The following is an 18,210-nucleotide window of genomic DNA, read 5'->3' as shown; positions in this document are numbered from 1 at the left end:
TGAGATGTAGGAGAGGGGAGTCATGTTGGGGGGAGGGGAGAGTGAGGAAGGGGGAGCGGAAGGGAAAGGCAGAGAGGGGAGGAGAGAAGGAGAGGAGAGATAGAAGGGAGGTTTTCACTGGGTGGCCTGGTCTTGAGTGATTACTCTGTAACACTGAAAGGGGATAGTCTGTCCTTTCCAGATTCAGTTTGCATCTCCTCTGGCTTTTCGAGGGCTTAGGACACACATGTCCCCTCAGTGGCTTGGCCCTTGGAGTGTCCTTTATCATGATCACCAACCTCCTACTTCTCTTGACGGAGATGGAGCCCAAACACCAACTATGCGATGGCTTCCCCAGGGGGACCCTGGAGTCCCCTGGCTTCTCAGCTTTCCCTGAACAGGGATGGAAGAGGGCCTGGGCTGAGGCTGGGATGAGTGCCAGGGAAAAGGCCATGGAAGACACCTGTGTTCTCTAACCCTTCTTCTGAGTGGCTCTGTTTCAAAGAACTACACCAGTGCCTGGCACCCCACTGACTTCCCCGCTCGGGCTGGGCCTGCTGGCTTTTCTCAATGGCAGCTGTCCTCTGTACAGATGGGCCATGGGCCTCCCGGGAGCCTAGCCCGCAGACGCCTGCAAAAGCCCACAAACGGCGATTAGCTCAGCTCTCCCCGCCCCCCACCCCCACCCCGACCTGGCTATCACGGACTTCTGCAGGCTCCTGGGGCACTCAGGCCATAATCCATGACTGCTTAACAGACACCTCCCTGCTCTCCACCCATCTCTTCTCTGGGCTTATCTGGAGCAGGCAGCTCAGCTCAGGGAAACCCCAACAGAGCAATGAGAAAGACTGCGGGCTGGCCATGACCTCCCCCCACCCAGCCTGGCAGCTGCACAGCAATGGACTGTCAAGGATCACCTGCTCGTTGAAACCATACCACCCAGTGGGGGGACACTGCGTCGTCTCAACCCAAACCACTACCCCCCAGAGCCCCCCACCATCACTGAGCGGTATCCAAGGGCAGGGAAGAAGTGTTTCTTTTGCATCCCTTGCTGTGCTGGGGACACAGCAGGTGCCTAATGAAAGCTCTGTGACAATGAGAGTCTGTATCATTTCCCCCAGGCTGCTAGCCGGTGTCCTCTCCGGTCAAGCTGGGCCAGTGCAGGACCACTTTGATGCGAAGAGAGATCGATTTCACCAGCTGCTCTGGCTTGGAATCTTCAGAAAACCACTACCTCCTCCTTCCTGCTTCTGTCAAATAGCCCAGGGATGTTTGTGGAGCGCTGGCTCTGAGCCTGAGCTAGGCTAGGGAGGCCCACATATTCCTAACTCACTGCTAGCCTGGAGCCCTGTGGTTCTCCCCGTCCAGCCCCATAAGGCCGCCTGCCCCGCCCGCTCCAAAGAGCAGCAGATGAGCGCCTGCTCCAGAGGGAGACCTCCAGGGCCCGGCTGATTCTAGCCGAGGGCCGAGGACAGGGAGCTAAAGCTGCACTTACTGCGTCTGTTTCTCCAACAGCCACCTGCTCAGAAAATCGGACCTTCGCAGGATTCGATCTCAGCCTGGCCTTCTTTGCGGCGCTGATGAAAGCAGATTTGGGGGACTGGAAAAAGAACAGAGGGCCGGTGAGTGCTCCATCCCCGGAAAGAACCTGACCTTTGCCATGCTGGAGTTAAGATGTCTCAGTACGGGTACACTTCGCCTTGCTGATCAATAAGTCGATAAGTATTGATTCCCTGCTAGGTGCAAGGCAACGTGCTAAGTGCTTCCTTCCACGACTGGTGTGTTCTGAGAAAAGCTGGGCGTGCATTGAATTCGGGAAAATTGAATCCCGTTATTAACACTCTAGGCCTAGGGGAGTTGGCAAAAATTCTTTAGTAATAACATCCACTGAATGATTACATATTTGGTGTTCGTAGTGTGAGATATACCTAAATGGTGGCTTTTATTACATCTGAATATGAGCACCTCAAAGGAGTTAAAGGAATGATCTTATTCATCTCACAGATATGCCCTGCCCCCAGGAAGGAGATTATAGAAAATGACCCAAGGAAAACGAGGAATCTTGCTGAGGGGCCCCCTTCATGTCTTTGAGGGCACTTATTCATTTGTGTGGCAAATTTAGGAAGAACCTCCTATTTGCAGGCACTGTTCGAGGTGACGAGGGATTCAGCAGGGAGCAACACCAAACTCCCAGGCCTCAAAGAGCATCATTTTCACAGGATCAGAGAGACAATAAACAAATCAGTTCCTTTTGGGTAGCAGACAAGGACTCCGAGGCCAAATCAAGCAGGGTGGAGGGCTACACAAGAGAACGCACTAGTGAGGAGGGGTGAGTGAGGAGGGCATTATTTTTGACTAGATGTTCAGGGGAGACCTCTCAGAGGAAGGAACATTTAAGCAGAGACCGGAAGCAAGTGAGGGAGAGAGAGCCTCCCAGGCAGAAAGGATGATAAAGGCTCTGAGGTGGAAGGGGGATCTGGGCGCATGAGGAACAGCAAGGAAGCCCAGTGTGGCCAGAGAGGAGCGATAGAGGGGGAGCTGGAGGAGTTGCGCTCCAAGAGGCAGGTGGGGGCTGGGTCACGTAGGGCCTTGTCAGCCATGGTCAGAACTTTCGATTTGATTCCACTGGAGGGTTTTAAGCAGATAGGGTCTGACTTGCATTTTAAAAGGATGCCTCTGGCTGTGGTGTGGAAAACAGCGTAGGAGGGTCGACACCCAAAGTAGGGAGACCAGTTTGGAGTCTCCTGAAATAACACAGTTCAACTATGATGGTGGCCTGGGCTAGGGTAGTCATAATGGAGGTGATGAAAAGGGAGTGAATTCTGGACCTATTTTGAAGACAGAACTGAGCTGATGTGTTGACGGATCCGATGTGGGAGGCGAGAAAAAGAGAGGAGTCAACTGGGAGAACGGAGTTGCCACTTACTAAGGTGAGCAGGACTAGGGGGTACAACAGGATTGGGGGTCCTTCAAACCACCTCCTCTACTGGCTTTGTCATGGAGCCTTGGAGTCCCACAATCAAGAATCCCTGAGAGTTAAGGTCCCGAAGGCCTCTGCCAACTGGGAAGGGGATCCATTACGCTATTTTCAGCCATTAATGCTGCAGTTGAAATCCATTCACCAGATCAGCCACAGGAAGGCAGGGCCCTAAGATAAAGACACACCAGAAACAAACGTCCTCATCACGGCTTGGGCCCTGGTCCCAGCTGGGTCTCTTCTGGAGCCAGCAATCTCATTCCCCACAGAGGGTGGATTGTAGGAAGCCACCTGTTCCACCCAGGTGCACTCGAACCTCAGGCGGTGGGTCTCCTTCCTGGCTGCATGACAGAAAGAGTGGGGCAGCTTTCCAAACCCCTGATGCCCAGGCCACACCCCAGATCAATGACCTCAGATTGCTGGGGCTGGGGCCCAGGCATTGGCATTTTCTTTCTTTCTTTTTTTTTTTTTTTTAAAGTTTCCAATGACTTCCAAATGTGGCTAAAGTTGCAGGGAACCACTGAGCTAAAGGCACGGTAGACTTCTCATCCTGAGCCACAGAGGTGGTTTGTCGGCAGCAGACGGTATGGCACAACAAAATCCAGGCCTGGAGATCGTTGCAGAAAGTGATTACAGTATTGATTGTTCGTGGGAGTCAAGAAATGCCTTTGGATGTTGTGCAGCTTTGTGCTTAAATCCTGGGCAGGGGCTGCAGGCTGCAGCAGGAGCACAGGGCAAGGGCAAGATAGATAGATCTGGAACTCTGCTCAGGCAGTGCTGCTTGGCTCTGTCTCCATAGTAGTCTGAATGTCCACCTGAGGCACCACAGACACAAGGCAGGTGAAATCTTCACTTCTACCCATCATTCCCTCCTTTTTCTATAACCATCTGTCATCGGATGCCTTCATGCACCGTGGGGAATGAGGCATCTCTAGAGGCCTCAGCGGGCTATGTAGTCCACCCTTTATTTTTACACGTGAAAATGGAGGCCCCTGGGAAGAGGGTAGGGTTTGCTCAAAGTATCAAAATAATTTGGTAGTAGAGCTGAAAATGGAATCCAGATTTCCAGCGTCTTGGATTGGTGACTAGGCCCCATAGCCCACTGAAGCGTGGTGTCCATTCCCCATCTTTCCTCCACTGGTTCCGGTTTGATGCCGGTCCTATTGAATGGACCTTTGAACATATGAAGGACCACAACTGGTATCCTTCCAGGTCTTTACCTATGAGGAGGGGACAGCCTCCTTGGGATCCCAACCAAAAGTCTCAGATTGGATCCTGCCCAACAGATACGACTATACACAGAAGATCCAGATATTTTTATAGGAGCAAAACCATGAAGGAGGAAGTGGAATTGCCTATATTTTCAGGGCTTGTAATCATTTCCGGTGTCTGTGGTAGAGCTATTTTCAGCTTGTTCATGCCTCATTCCTCACTGACCCTTGTCCTGTCCGTCTCTAAGACTCCGTTCTATTCTCAGTCTTCAGACGTGATCACTGATGGTGACTCACTCATCGCCAGCTGGTCCCGACTACATGTCACCGACTCACGTCTAGCCTGGTGCCTCCACACAGGTGACGTCTGCCTTGCAGTGGGATAGGAGGGGCTCTCAAAGGTCGCCCTGTTCCAAAGCATTTTTGAAGCTCAGCTACAGGGCCTGAAGTTCTTAACGTGAGGGTCACTCTCTTGAGTGAAAATACTAATTGGGGAGGCCCTGATCAAAGCGTGAATGTGGTCCCAGGGAGGAGTAATGAATTCCTGGGCTGGATCCTGCCTGCCACCTGTTTTTATAAATAAAACTTTATTGGTATACAGTTGTGATCTTCACTCAGGCTCCACCTGTGTTTGTTTTTGCAACTATCATGCATCACCTACAAAGCTTACGATATTTACTAGACAGCCCTTTACGGGGAAAAAAGTTTGCTAACCCCTGCACTAAATTTTTAGCATGCACTCCCTACTGTTTCTAAAACTTTCCTGATGGTAAGAATCACTGGGGAGCACTTGCCGAAGCACAGATTTCTAGGCCCACACCGGACTTAAAAAAAGTCAGAATCTCTAGGAGCATAAGGCACAGGAATTTATATTGTTGAAAATGTCCTAGCCCATCAGGCAGAGATTAATTGGGACATCTGAGCTCTTCACTGACCCCGTTTTTCCCCCTCAAGCAGTTGGGAATCTCATTTTGCAACAGGCCCCCTCGCTGGCGAAAATGAATTTTGGCTGGGAACATGGGACCAGAATCAGGAAGCACCGTTGGGAGCCACTGTAAGCCCCTTGAAGCCAATATGAAGCCAGCAGCTCAGTGGAATAAGCAATAGAGGAGAGGGCCTGCCTCTCCCTCAGGACTGAATTCAGCAGCTGGTGATTCTCTGACCATTTTTCTTTTTAATTTGGTGGCTCTGTTAGGACAGATTTCAGGGTTGGGTTCAAAGTCGGGTATATGGTCCAATATTTTAGTGCAAGATAGAGCCCCACTTGGATTGTGAGAGAATAAAGCTTGGGTTCCTGCAGCATGGACAGCCTCCTAGTCTCCTTTCCACTGGTTTATTGTCTTTGACACCTGAGCCTCCTTCTGAGCAATCCCCATAGTAACCACTGTGGGAGTCTGAGAGCCAACCTAGGGCCAACCTAGCCAACCTAGTTTCATGGGACTACTGATAAGGGACCCAGGGCTTCTGATCTGCTCTTGGGGCCTGGAGGTGAACATGCTCTCTCTTTGGCTTCCAAGGCCCCCTGCAAGACACACATGACCCGCATTCCTCATCTCTGGCCCCGACAAAGTTGTTCTGGGCACACTGCCCTGGGCACACTGGGCTGCTTCCCACTTCCGGTGCCCACCTCATGCTGCCTCTTCACCATCATTGCTCTTCTGGGCCCCCAGTGTCCCCTTTGCTTAGCTAAAAGCCATCTCTAAAGCCCAGCTCAAATTCCGCCTTGGTCCTGAGTTCTTCCCCAATTCCTCCAGTCCCCTCCCCAGATTTTCTATAGCACTCTCCTTCCCCTTTTCTCCCTCAGAGAGAAAGAGGTGGAGGGAGGGGCAGAGGGAGAGAATCTTAAGCAGGTTCCATGCCCATCACAGAGCCTGACATGGGGCACGATCCCACAACCCTGAGATTGTGATCTGAACTAAAACCAAGAGTTGGAAGCTTAACCGACCGAGCCACCCAGGCACCCCTATAGTACTCCTTGTTAACCCACACTGCCGGAGCTCATGTCCCCCACTAGGTTGTAAAAGAAGAGATGAGATTTTATATTACTCTACTTACCCCTAGCACCAAGCATAGAGTAGGCACAGACTTAAAGAGAGCGGTTGATTGCTAAGGTTCATAATGCATTAGTTCACCAATTTGGCAGATACGGCTTAAGCACCTACCATCTGCCAAGCACCATACCTTGAGAAGCTCTGTGGAAAACTAATACTTCTGGAGTAGTTCTCATTATTTTGGCCTTTTTTTTCTGGGCAGGTGGTTCCAAGCAGAGGGGATCCTGGCTCTTTGGGTATAGGTAAGTCTTCAGTACTGGAAAACTAGTTTCATTTGAAGGGACTGTCTATTTTCTTCACGAGGGCCATTTTAAGTCCCAACGAAGTATTTAAAAAATATTGATTGAAGACCTACCATGTGCCAAGGTCTAAAGTTACCAAAATGCATATATATTGAGTCAATCACGGGGGATAGTCAGTCACTCGAAGATTAAGGAACTCTTTTAAATACATATGGGCGTAATAAGTGGCTATAGAGGCAGTATGCATAGACGGGCCCGGGGAACGGACCCCTGTGATCACCCCCACTAAAACACCCTCAATGGTCTGACATCATAAATGTCAGTCTATTACAAGAACAGTGTCATCTGAAAGAGACTGCATATTAGATCAATAGTTCTTGATACGTATCTTGGCTGCATAAGAATACTTTTGGAAGCCTTTTTGAAAGACCAACTCCTGGGTCCCATCCCCAAAGCTTCAAATTCAATTGCTCAGGGCTAAAGCCCAAGCATCAATAGTTTTAAGAACTTCTCAGGTGGTTCTAATGTATAGCCAGGGTCAAGAACCACTGTACTAGACCCTCCTCAGCCACGGAATGTGGAAGCCAGAAGGAGCCTCAGAGGTATGAGGATTCCTGGGCCACAGGCTAGACCTACCGGGAGACTGTCTTCTGGAAGAAACAGTAATCACAATGAACACAGGCTGCAGGGCTGGGAGGTGTAGATAAGCTCTCATCACATCTTGAGAGAAGATTCTCTGTCTTAGTCCATTTCTGTGACTCACGGTAGTTATGTTTTATAAAGTCACCTCAAACACCGAACGAACGAATACTGAACAGTTGCTCCTGGGGGAAATACGTGTGTGTGTGCGTGTATGTGTGAGTGTGGCGTGCGCACACACAGGCGTGCAGGAGTGCGAGTGTATGTGTATGTCTCACACAGATGATAATTTTGAATTCTAAAAACAACTCATCCTGGTAGATTCTATTTTCTTTCACTGGGAGAAAATGAAGTTCTGAAGTGTTAAGTGACTTGCTTGCGGCTGCCCCATTAACGGGTGCCAGAGTTGGGATTCAAAGCCCATCCAACTGCTCCAGAGCCTGACCTTCCTGCACTACCTGGCACTGCTCCCTGCCATCTCTATCTTCCGGACACCTCCGTGTGATGGCTGAAACAAGATGGCAGGGCGCTGCCCTGTTTGACCTCAGCCGGAATTGTGTGCATGGGGAGACTCTAATTTTTCATGCTCTACCTATGTCTGTAAGTGAGCAGAAAAGCACCATGGGTCTCGGTTTGGTGGTCACAAATAAATTTTAGGGAGTAGGTGAACTTGCACATGCAGAATCCAGAATAGTGAGGATCGACTACACATGTATGCAAGACTGACATTTACTGGGGAGGCGCTGGCATGGCCATTCCCATTGTGAGGGTTTCTTTCACACTGATTGGTAAGTAGCCACTGCCCTGAGCTTCCTGGGTGCCCCCTGACCTCTGCCCTGGGATCTCTTTACCAATGGTCAACTGAAGGGTTAACACCTGGCCCAGTTAGGAGGCCTCCAGGAGTCTGCTCCAGTGCCCATGGCTGGCTTACATTCTGATCGAAAGGCTCTGACTTACAGGTTAATTGTTTTGACTATGGCCCCTGTGTGTTTGTGCTCACTTCTATGCTCCAAGGGTTTAGAGAGCATAAGACCAAGTACCAGACTATAAGCTCTGTGAGGGTAGGAGCCATGTCTGTCCCATGGACTGCCACGTTCCCAGCTCAGAAGAGCACCTCGAATGGTAGGTATTCAACAGAGGTTTGCTGAACGGACCCACAAATGAGAAACTCTCATTGAGGTTGGTCAGGCTGAGGTGTCTGGAAGAGTCTCAAGCCAGGTGTTCAAGGAAACAGACCCGTGTTAGAAGAAGTGTGGAGCAGTACAAGGACAGAAGCCTGCAGGGTATAAGAACTAAGACCTGGACTGGGGGAGAAGGAAAGCAGCCTGGCCACAGCAAAGAGGCCCTGGAATAGGACAGTGCAGGCATCAGAACTGGAGGGCAGAGGGGTGTTGGGGGCACTGGTATGAGAGGTGGGGGGCAGTGTTAGACCTTTTATTCTGCACCTACGTTTGGACACTTGAGTTTGGGTTGCCGTGATGGCTGGGAGCTGGGTCTCCTTTATTCCTTCGACATATACTCATCAAATGCTTACTCTGTGGCAGCGAATGATACACAGCCCTGTCCTCGTGGAGCTGACATTCTAATAAGGTTTGGGTGAGTCACTAAACAGCCTGTGGTCCATCTGCCCTATGGGACACTACTCAGCAATTAACAAGGGACAGAATGCTGATACTGGCCAAAACTTGGATGACTCTCAAGGGTGCCGTGCTGAGTGAAAAAAAGCCAATCCCAAGGGATTATGTGCTGTATTATTTGGTGTATATAATATTTTGGAAATGATGACATTACAGAAATGGGGAACATACTAGTGGTTGATGGGGACTGAAGTTGGGGGGGTGTGGCTTTAAAAGGGCAAGGTGAGGGGTCTTGTAGTGGTAGGACTGTCCAGTGACTTGACTATGCTGGCGGCCCCATGGTGGACCCACACCACACGTGACGGACCGACACTGAACCCTCTACACACATTGCATCAGTGTCAATGTCCTGGTTTTGAGATGGAAGTTTAGTTCTGGGAGCTGTAACCCTTGGGAGAAACAGTGTAAAGGGTACACACGGCTGTGTGTACTAGCTCTGCATAGCTTTGCAACTTCCTGTGAGTCTATAATGATCTCCCAGTGAAAAGCCTACAGATAAAATATTTTTGCTTTGAGGAAAGAAATGACACAGTATCAGGAGATGGGGATAGGTCGATGCTGTCTTAAAAAAGGTAGTCAAGGAAGTCTTCTAAGAGATGACATTTGAGGAGAACTGAGTAACACAGTAACCCACAATGAGAGATAAAACACAACAAGCATGTTTTCTTTTCTTTTTTTTTCTTTTTGGTGGGGGGAGAACTGGTAGCCATTTCATGACAGGAGCCTGGGGAGTGAGGAATGACAGTCCACTGTCCACTAGGCAACTTGCTGTGCAGAAAGGCAGGGAGGGAGGAAGGGGTCTATTTGTTACACCCGCTAAGGTGGAACTTGCCTGCCCAGAGCTATAGGAGGATTGCTACTGAGAAAAACCTATTTGCCAGAGAGCAAGTATGAGAGGGAGAGGGAGAGTAGGAGGGGAGGGAGAGAGAATGTGCCTGTATAAATGTGTGTATATGTGTGTGTGTGTCTGTGTGTGTGTGTGTCTGTGTGTGTGTTTCACACTGAGGATGGCTTGGGGCCATGGGGAAAGGCAGTTAGTGCCAGAGCTTGATTTGAACCCATCCCTGACTGACGAGCCCTGCACCTGCACACTGTCCCTGGCTTTGCACAGAAAGGCCAGCTCTCTGGAAAATCTTTCCCTCTGTCTCTGCCTGGGAAATCCTGCCCATCTCTGGAGGTATGGCTCAGGTGCAGCCTCCTCTGTGAAGGCTCTCCTGATTTCATGCTCCCTAACCCCAAAAGGTGGGACCTCTCCTGTGGCCATGGGGGTGGGACATTAGTGCTGGAGGGCAGGGCAGTCTTGGGGACACTGAGAAGGGACAACTAGGCTGGAGGTGGAAGGAGGGCTCTGAGTTTTGCACATTAAAGTTCTGCGCCTGGGTCTGTGCATTTGAGATTACTATAACAGCCAGTTAGACTACACCAGGACAAAGATGAACCCGTCTGTCCAACTGTACTTTCCCACCAACGTCATACTAAATTCCCCCCTTGTGGTTCTGGGCCTCATACATTGCAGGGCATCTAGGAAACACTGCTATGAATGAATGAATGAATGAATGAGACTAGCTAGCACCCACAATCTGCAAGGACTTTATGGGAGTTGGACCCTGGGCAGGTACATTTTGAGGGGGCATAGCAAAAAAAAAAAAAAAAAAAAAAAAAGGTAGAAAATCTGTCTGGGACCCGGGGCAGTGAGCATGCGGCCTCTGTGGGGGTAAAGCGTAAAGCAAAATGCACAGGGCAGAACACAGCATTGGAGAGCCTTTCAAAATCCCCAAGCCTTGAGGGTAGAAAACAGAGTCAGATGTTCAGAAGGTACACCTTGCCTTCACTCCTCACGCCTTGGCTCACAACATGTGGATTCTAGTCTTGCTGTCCACCCGCCCTCCCGTCACGGTCACTTTCCAATATGGGATTCGGTCACCTCCGTAGGAAGGAGGGGTGGCTGGCACAGCAGCTCACTCACCTGATGAGTGTGCTGAACTATAAGAACGATGAATTCCTTAGCGCTCCTACAGAGAGAAGAAGGCACAGGACAGTTGTGTATCACGCACTAGGTATTCATCTTGCACGAGAAGCAACACCAGAATTCTCCCCTGGGCTGCATTCAGGGATACGGATTAGGCCATGGGCACTCTGAATATCTGTCCGGCTGCCTCGCCTCCCATTTTTTGTGGCAGTCAACGGAAACCATCCGTAGAAGTTCACGTGGGCATCTAAAGAAGGCATTATCATAATCTCTGGGGCTGTCATTTGTCAGGTCTTCCCATTCTAGTTCCCTCTCACGTTTGCTCTGTAGAACTCCCCAAGCCTTAGGAGCATTTTTTTCTGTAGAATAGAAAATTCTCGAGGGAAACTGAAGGCCTGAATTATAGAACTGAATTGGCAATTTGGTATTTAAGCAAGAGGAGAAATTCAAAGGAAAAACCCAAAGGAGGTCATTTGGTTATCATGACTCATACTCAGCAGATTTGTTTTAATTGAAGGACCAAAAAACGAGAGCCAGGGAGCAACAGATGGAACCAAGGCTCTCCAGACAGCAAATATTCAAAGGGATGAGGAATCTGAAACTCCTCCGACAAGACTTATGCCAATGATCACACAGGCCATGAGGTATGAAAATTCTCCCCCGGGAATACACAATCCTTTAAAATAACTGAGAGAAATGGAAAGAGTTTGCCTGGAAAGAGCTTCCCCTCTCCTCACTGGACTTTTTCATGTGTTTCTGGGAACAAGGGTATTCAAGAAGCAGAGTTAAGATCACTTGCTTCTAGATATTCAAGGAACGCCAAGGCCTCCTGCTCAAGGACTTGGAACATTTTCCACATTCAGTGAGGCCAAGTCCAGGGATGGGGAGTTCCTGGGAGAAGGAAGGAGCTGTGTTCCTGGGAAGCCCCACAGGAAAATCTGTCTCTTGAACAGGGCAGGGCATAGCGTAAGTCAGATTATGTGACCTGTCTGCCCCAGCCTCTGCCATATTTCCCCATTTCACATAGAACAAAGCCAAAGTCCTTATAGTGGCTACAGGTCTTCCCCTCTTCACTCCACTTCACATCCTGGCTTCTCCCCTGCTCCCCAAACATGCCACACTCCTGCCTCAGGGCCTTTGCACTGACACTTCCCTCTCTAACACCCTCCCTCCTTTCAGTCTTGCTTTAGTTGCCACCTTCTCAATGAGGCTAACTCTGGCCAGGCTATTTAAAGTTGCATTGGTACCCCTGTGCCCAGCACTCCAGGACCCTGTTTATTCCAATCCACTTTCTATCCTTCGATAGCCTTCATCCACTTCCGGTTTGCTGTACAAATACACATTTATCATGTTTATCGTTAAGGCGTGTTTCTTTCCAAGAGAATGTACACTCCAATGGGGTTTCTCTCTTATTCACTGCTGTGTATTCAGTGCCTAGAACAGTGCCTGGTGCACAGTAGATACTTGATAACAAATATTCATTGAATGAATGAAATAATAAAAATTGGCTAGCCCCTGAGGTTATCAAATGAGTGAGCTCTGTCTTGATCCGGAAGGAGCTCCGGAGTCCCTCACGAAACTGGGCTACCTGTTCTAGGGTGCAAAGATATTCACTAGAAGCAGAGCAAAGACTTCCGGATGATCAGGCTGGAAGAACCCCAACGTGTCCTCAATGGGGTTGAAAGGACTTACCCCATTTCGGTGTGGTGGTGGAGTTGGGTGCAGGGAGAAGCAATGGACTACTGAACTTGGAGGAGAGACAAACCAAACATCATTAGGGACCAGACACGTTTCAAGATGTGAGCTGGAGAGGGGAGCAAGTCAAGGAAGACCTGCCCTGGACTTCGGGAGGGAGCATTCCAAATGCTTCCAGAGAAAGTGAGAGGGGGCAGTTCTATCCACAGTGTGCTAAATCTGCCTTTGAAGGGGAGGGAGCGTCTCTGGGGACAGGTGGAATTTGGGAGAAAAAGAAAGACAAGTGAGATGAAGAACATTCTAAAACAAGAGGGCCTGAAGGAGATGGAGGCAGAGATGGGCCAGACCACACAAGGCAGAGAGAGAGAGAGAGAGCTGCACATAGTTCCATCTGGGGGGGCACAGCCAAGGTCACCAAAGCTGAAGGCAACCCACGGAACTTAGAGCCTTTACCTCTATCTCTTATTCCTTATCAACACATCTATGCAAGGAGGAGTGTGTGTGTGTGTGTGTGTGTGTGTGTGTGTGTTTGTATGTGTGTGGTATGTGTAGGGGTGAGGAGGGGAAAAGTCACCCGTCTCTGACACTCCTTTCTCTCTCTCACTTGCCCCCATCTAGAGAGGGCGCTAAGAAGTCCCACACATTGAGCAGAATCCACAATAGCAGCTTCCCTTCCTCAACCCATTAGCCAAGGATTCAGATTTTCTTCTCCTCAGGTTTGTTGTTGTTGTTGTTGTTGTTTGTTTGTTTGTTTTTGGTGCTGGGGAATATGGATAGGTGAGAAAAAAATAACTAGCTCACACTTCGCTTATCTCAGAGTGTTCTTTCTCCCTTTTTAATTTTTTTTCCAGAGTGTTCTTTTAATGGCTTGTTTGGTTCTCATCGCTCACTGGGTCTGTCCCCCTGCACTGAAAGTCAAAAACCAAGGGGTTTCAGTGAGGGACACAGTAAAGAGGAGGAAGGTGAGGTGAGCTCCTGCATAAGGCTGTTCTCTGTCCACATCACTGGAGAAAGCTAAGCCAGAGAGCGCGAGGGACTCTGGGGCCCCGGCAGGGCTGGCCTCTGGAGCCCTGGGTAGCCAAGATCCCTGGCTAGGGCTGCTCTGCCTCAAGGGCTTCCCTCTGAGGGCCAGGGAGGACAGTGGGAGCCCCATGTCACTGGTGGGCTGGGTGAGGGGTCCGTGCTCAGCTCCTGCCAAGGCCCAAGAGGCCCCTGTTACCTGATGAGCTCTATGAACCTTTCCCTGGGGGCTTCACTCACGTCCTCCTCATTAATAGCCACAATCTGGTCACCAGCCAGGAGCTTGTCCTCAGAGGGGCCTCCTGCAGAGGAGAGGAGAGAGGTGTGAGGGCTTGGGACCACTGCTGGGAGAGCACAGGCCTGGGCAGGAGCCATCAGCGCCTGAGGGAGCTGAAGCGGGTACCGGAGCCTGCGGCAAAGAGTGTAGGCCTCACGGCCTGGTGGTAGCGGTGTTCGTGCCACGGCTGCCTGTGCCAGACAGAAGGCAGAAGATGGAAGAAAGAGCATAGCTCGGACCTCCTGTGGCTGCCAGTGGTGTGGGAGCAAAAGGTCCCAAGCCTAGGCCTGGCCCCCAGAGCAGGTGAATACGTGCTTTCCTGGTTGGGTTCTAAAGAGGGACATAGGTTTCCCTTTCACCAGGTGGGATCTGCTCAGGCCCAAAGAATGACTTGCAGACCCCTGAAGGAGGTAGAAGTGAAGGCAGGAGCCACAAGGAATCTTCTTACCTGAACAACATTTCTACTTGCTGGTCAAAAATGATTTAGGCAGTCACTTGCCTGAAGACTGGGGGATGGACTAAAAGACCCAGAGGGTTTATCTTCTCTCATCTCTGAGAGACACCACTCTTCATTAAGTGAGGGGAACAAGCACAGACCCCAAATTACGGGTAGTTGGAAATTGGCTTTCTGCACTTCCCATCTCCACTGCTGAGGTTAAGAAAGCAGACCTGAGGGCCATACCTTCTTGGTTGGGGTAAAGGAAGGGGGTCAAGGGGTACCACAGGGTGTGCTGAATCTGGTGGTTAGCCAAGACCTTGGAGAAAAGCTTTTCAGAGATTCAGGGAGAATGATAAGTCAGGCCCAGCCTAACTCAAGCCCCCAAAGAAATGTGCACTGAAAGGGCCCACTCTTGAACTAGCCTCGGCTCTTGTGTGCGCCTGTTTCCAAGGGCTAGATCCCAACTGTTCCCTCTCTCTACAAAGAAATGCGCTGTGCAAATGCCAGAAGCAAGAACATACAAAACAATCTGTCACCTGAGCATGACCCGGTGGCTCTTGGAGCTTGGGGTCTGTGAGCTGAGGCAGCCGACGTAACTCAGCCAGGGAGACTTACCACTCCACCTGCACTGGCCCTGGCCACCGCCCCCCGCCCCCGGGTCAAGTCTCCTGATAGCACAGGGACTTCGGGAGCAGGGAACAGGGCGGGGCGGGGGGTAATGGTCAGCAGAAGCCCTGCTCTTGTCAGCTAGCCAGACTCGAACTTGAATTCCAAATCTGCGACTCACTGGTTGTGTGAACTTAGACAAGACCTTTCATCTCTGTGAGTCTCTCCTCATTTGGAAAATGGGAAAATAACAGTACCTCTCTACCTTATAAGAACGCGGGGTGGATACATGAAATGATGAGCGCATAGCACTTTAGGTGGTTGATTGATGTCAGTACGAACTTGCTAGACGGTAGTTACAATCCTCCAGCGAGGGCAATCCTTCAACTCATTGCATTTCTTCTATTTCCTCCTGCCAACATGCCAATCTTTTTTGTAGCGCGGCCACCGTATCCCTTCCCCACTCCCTCCCTTCCTTCCTTTTGATGGAAGCTAACCTCATGAAACTCAACTCTTGCTGGCACTGGTAGGTGTCAGTCTACTGCCACTTTCCCAGAGGCTGGCCCCACCATGACTGGTCCTCTATGGGATGCCGCTTGTCTTTCATCTTACCATCTTAAATACAGAACCAAAAAATCCTCTGTACTTGAGGGCCACCTGGGCCAGAAGCAGCAATCTGGAGCAGCCTATGTCTTTATAGGGCTATGCCTGCCAAGCCCATGATTTTCCATGGCTCTCACCTGTGGCTCTCCTTTGTTCCACCCCCCCCTTCCAACTCTGCCTCTTCAATTTCACATGGCTTGAAGCTGATCCCCCCCTTGTCTAGGGGCTTCCTTTGGCCCTGTAAATCCCATCTCCTTTGAGGTCAAAAGCGGGGGCTCCTGGTGGCCTGCTACTAAGTTTTTCCTGATTCCTCTTAGCCAGGACAGATTTGATTTCCGATCAGGGACTCAAAAACCTTCCAGCAGACTGCATGACTGACTCGGGAGCCTGGGGTCAGCCATGAACTCCTGTACTAGATTGTTTTTTCCTTTATGCCCTCTAGTTGAAAAGGGAGCTTACAAAACCTTTTTTTTTTCTTTTTCCTTTGAGGATTGCAAAATTCATCAAATTTCTGCTAGACCAGTTTGTACTCTGGCTGCTCCTCTTGACTGAGTGAGAAACTGTTGTAAACATCTAAAGCCTCGGGCCCAGCAAGTCAGGAATAAAGCTCCTTTCTGTCTGTCTTTTCTGTCAACGCCTAGCGGATGTGGAACGCAAGGGCACTTAGGCCATTGCCCCTTTTATTCATGACAGCGGGATTCCACAGTTCAGGTGCGGGCTTCCACTTGTTCCTTCCCACCTGGTCCCAGTCAAGCCCCGCTTCTCCCACATCGGCATCAGACAGACCCAGCCAGGTCCAAATCCCGGCTCCGCTGCCTCCTACCTGAGTGCCGCTGAACCAGTCATTTCTCTTCCTCTATGCCTCGGTTTCCTCATCTGGTTAAACAGGGAAGGGGGACTACTCACCTTGCAGGATTGGCTGGGAGGAATGAACAAGACAAGGAAAGCACACAGTAGGCGCTTAATCAATGGCAGCTGTTGTTACAGCCACTGTGGCATTTAGAGATTCATTCCCCTCCCACTCCTCTCCCACCTCTGGTCCGTATCCTGAATCCAGCCCTCAGTGGCTGACCTTTCTTTTGAGTGTGTACCAGTCTCCACAGCCTGGTGGTTAAGTGCTTGGGGACAGGAACTGTGTCTTATCCTTCCCTATCATCTTGCCTCGCTAAGAGTGGGCAATCTATGGATACTTGTTGAATGGACTTGAATAGACATTTCTCATCCAAGGCAGCCTGGCTCTTTTATGAAGGTTCTACTATGAAGGTTCTACCAAGACTCTACTAAACCATCAGGAAGACTCAGGGGCTTGTGTCCATCATTCTTAAAGCCCAGCTCCCTCACGCGGTCCTTAGCCAGCGAGACTTTACCTGCTGTCTGTGAATTCTTTGGGATCACCACCGTGAATGGGGGGAGCCCTGCTCTTTGGGAAGATGGGTGGGTGCTGGGGGAAAAGGAGCTGGGGCCAGGGGGACACTCTAAGGAACACCTACCTGGCCTCACAGATCGCACCACCTCGGGCCGCTCACTGCCAGCCACGAAGCCAAAGTCATATATAAGGTCTCGGTGAATGGTCACTTGTCGGAGCGTCTCTGTTGGCAGCTGCTCCCATTCCATAGCATTTGTGCTCTCTTCCTGCATCACATGACTGAGGGAAGGGGGAGATGGGAGCAAAACAAGATGCAAAGGCGACTAAGCCTCCTAACTGGCTGGGAGGGGACACAGAGGAGGGTGCTGGCCATGGCACATGGGGGCTCACGTGCTTGGCTTCCAGTGTCCTCTAGAATCAGCAGAGGCAATGACGGCCTCACCGTTCAGTTTGGAGAAAGAGGAATCTGGCAAGGAAAAGCCACTGTCTACGGGGCTAGAGCCAAAAGAAAAAAAAAAAAAATCTGTTGCCACGGAACTTGACATTAGAGTCAGCCCTTTCCTCCAAGATACTGGGACTCTAGAAGGAGCCTAAGTGCAGGTACGTTATTCCAAAGGTTGACTGGCAGTGCCCACTGAATTGGCTAGTGACTCCCTAAGGGAAACCAGAACCTTGAGGAAGGGGACCACGAGGCGGGCAAGTAAGTGGGGGAAGGAAGGCGAAGTCACTTCAGAATAGCCCTTCATGAAGTCCTTGGGCAATTTTAAACTCTGATATCCCTTAGGTTCTATATAAAAGCAAACTAGTTGGAGTATATAAACCAATGTGCTGATGCGGAGGACCATTACCATACACACTCAGTCATACGTCATGCCGACTTACTTCAGGTAATGGGACAACAGGAAAGTGGCTCCTATAGGCAAGCAGGGGAGCTGTGTCTCGTGGCTGCCAGCGGATGTGAACCCCAATGGGCTGCGGGGAATCACCGCCCCTGTGCCTGGAAGAGACTTCACATAGCTCTCCCGATGCCCACAGATGGAGTCGTTGAAGCTCAGAAAAATTAACACGAGGACTTTAGAATGGTTCTACAGCAAGGACCAGGCTAAGGGCACAGGGATCGTGGAGCTTGGGAGGGCACCAGGTGCCAGAGGCAGGGAAGGAGGTAAAGAGGGCAATGAATGGCCAACGGGCAGGCCGGGGCAGGTGCAGGTGAAAGAGAGGGCACCAGAGCCAAGAGGCTCGCAGAGTCTTAGCTCCAGGATGTGGCACCACTCAAGCCCCAGGCGAGTTCTGGTCTCACAAATGGGGCTGAGTTCCCCAGCCTCAGTGTGTGTATTCCTAAAAACCAATGTTCCAGGCAGGGCCCGTTGAAACAAGATACAGAGGGGCGGGAGGTGATTAATCAAAGTAGTATAAGGTTCGTAAAAGAGGTGGGAGGTTCTGACACGGGGAGAATGATTGCTGGAGAGCTCAGGATACCGGATTCCTCAGTTGCAAAT

General features: G+C 50.4%; 1 protein-coding gene across 1 annotated transcript in view; it reads right to left on the bottom strand.

Moving 5' to 3' along the window:
• Nucleotides 1-17,583, bottom strand: part of FRMPD3 (FERM and PDZ domain containing 3) — a 57,408-nt gene extending 39,825 nt beyond the window's left edge. Inside the window, exons 1-7 of the mRNA XM_032837141.1 lie at nucleotides 17,579-17,583; nucleotides 16,836-16,990; nucleotides 16,252-16,264; nucleotides 13,824-13,888; nucleotides 13,661-13,722; nucleotides 10,703-10,789; nucleotides 1,475-1,579 (exon numbers count right to left, since the gene is read on the bottom strand). Of these exons, the coding sequence (XP_032693032.1) occupies nucleotides 1,475-1,579; nucleotides 10,703-10,789; nucleotides 13,661-13,722; nucleotides 13,824-13,888; nucleotides 16,252-16,264; nucleotides 16,836-16,990; nucleotides 17,579-17,583 (492 nt within the window). The remainder of the gene's footprint in view (nucleotides 1-1,474; nucleotides 1,580-10,702; nucleotides 10,790-13,660; nucleotides 13,723-13,823; nucleotides 13,889-16,251; nucleotides 16,265-16,835; nucleotides 16,991-17,578) is intronic.
• Nucleotides 17,584-18,210: the final 627 nt, after the last annotated feature.

The sequence above is a fragment of the Lontra canadensis genome, unplaced genomic scaffold (genome assembly GCF_010015895.1).
Source record: "Lontra canadensis isolate GAN:19392208 unplaced genomic scaffold, GSC_riverotter_1.0 scaffold96, whole genome shotgun sequence".
In the NCBI taxonomy this organism is placed as follows: domain Eukaryota; kingdom Metazoa; phylum Chordata; class Mammalia; order Carnivora; family Mustelidae; genus Lontra; species Lontra canadensis.
This window is presented reverse-complemented; position numbering and strand designations above follow the sequence as displayed.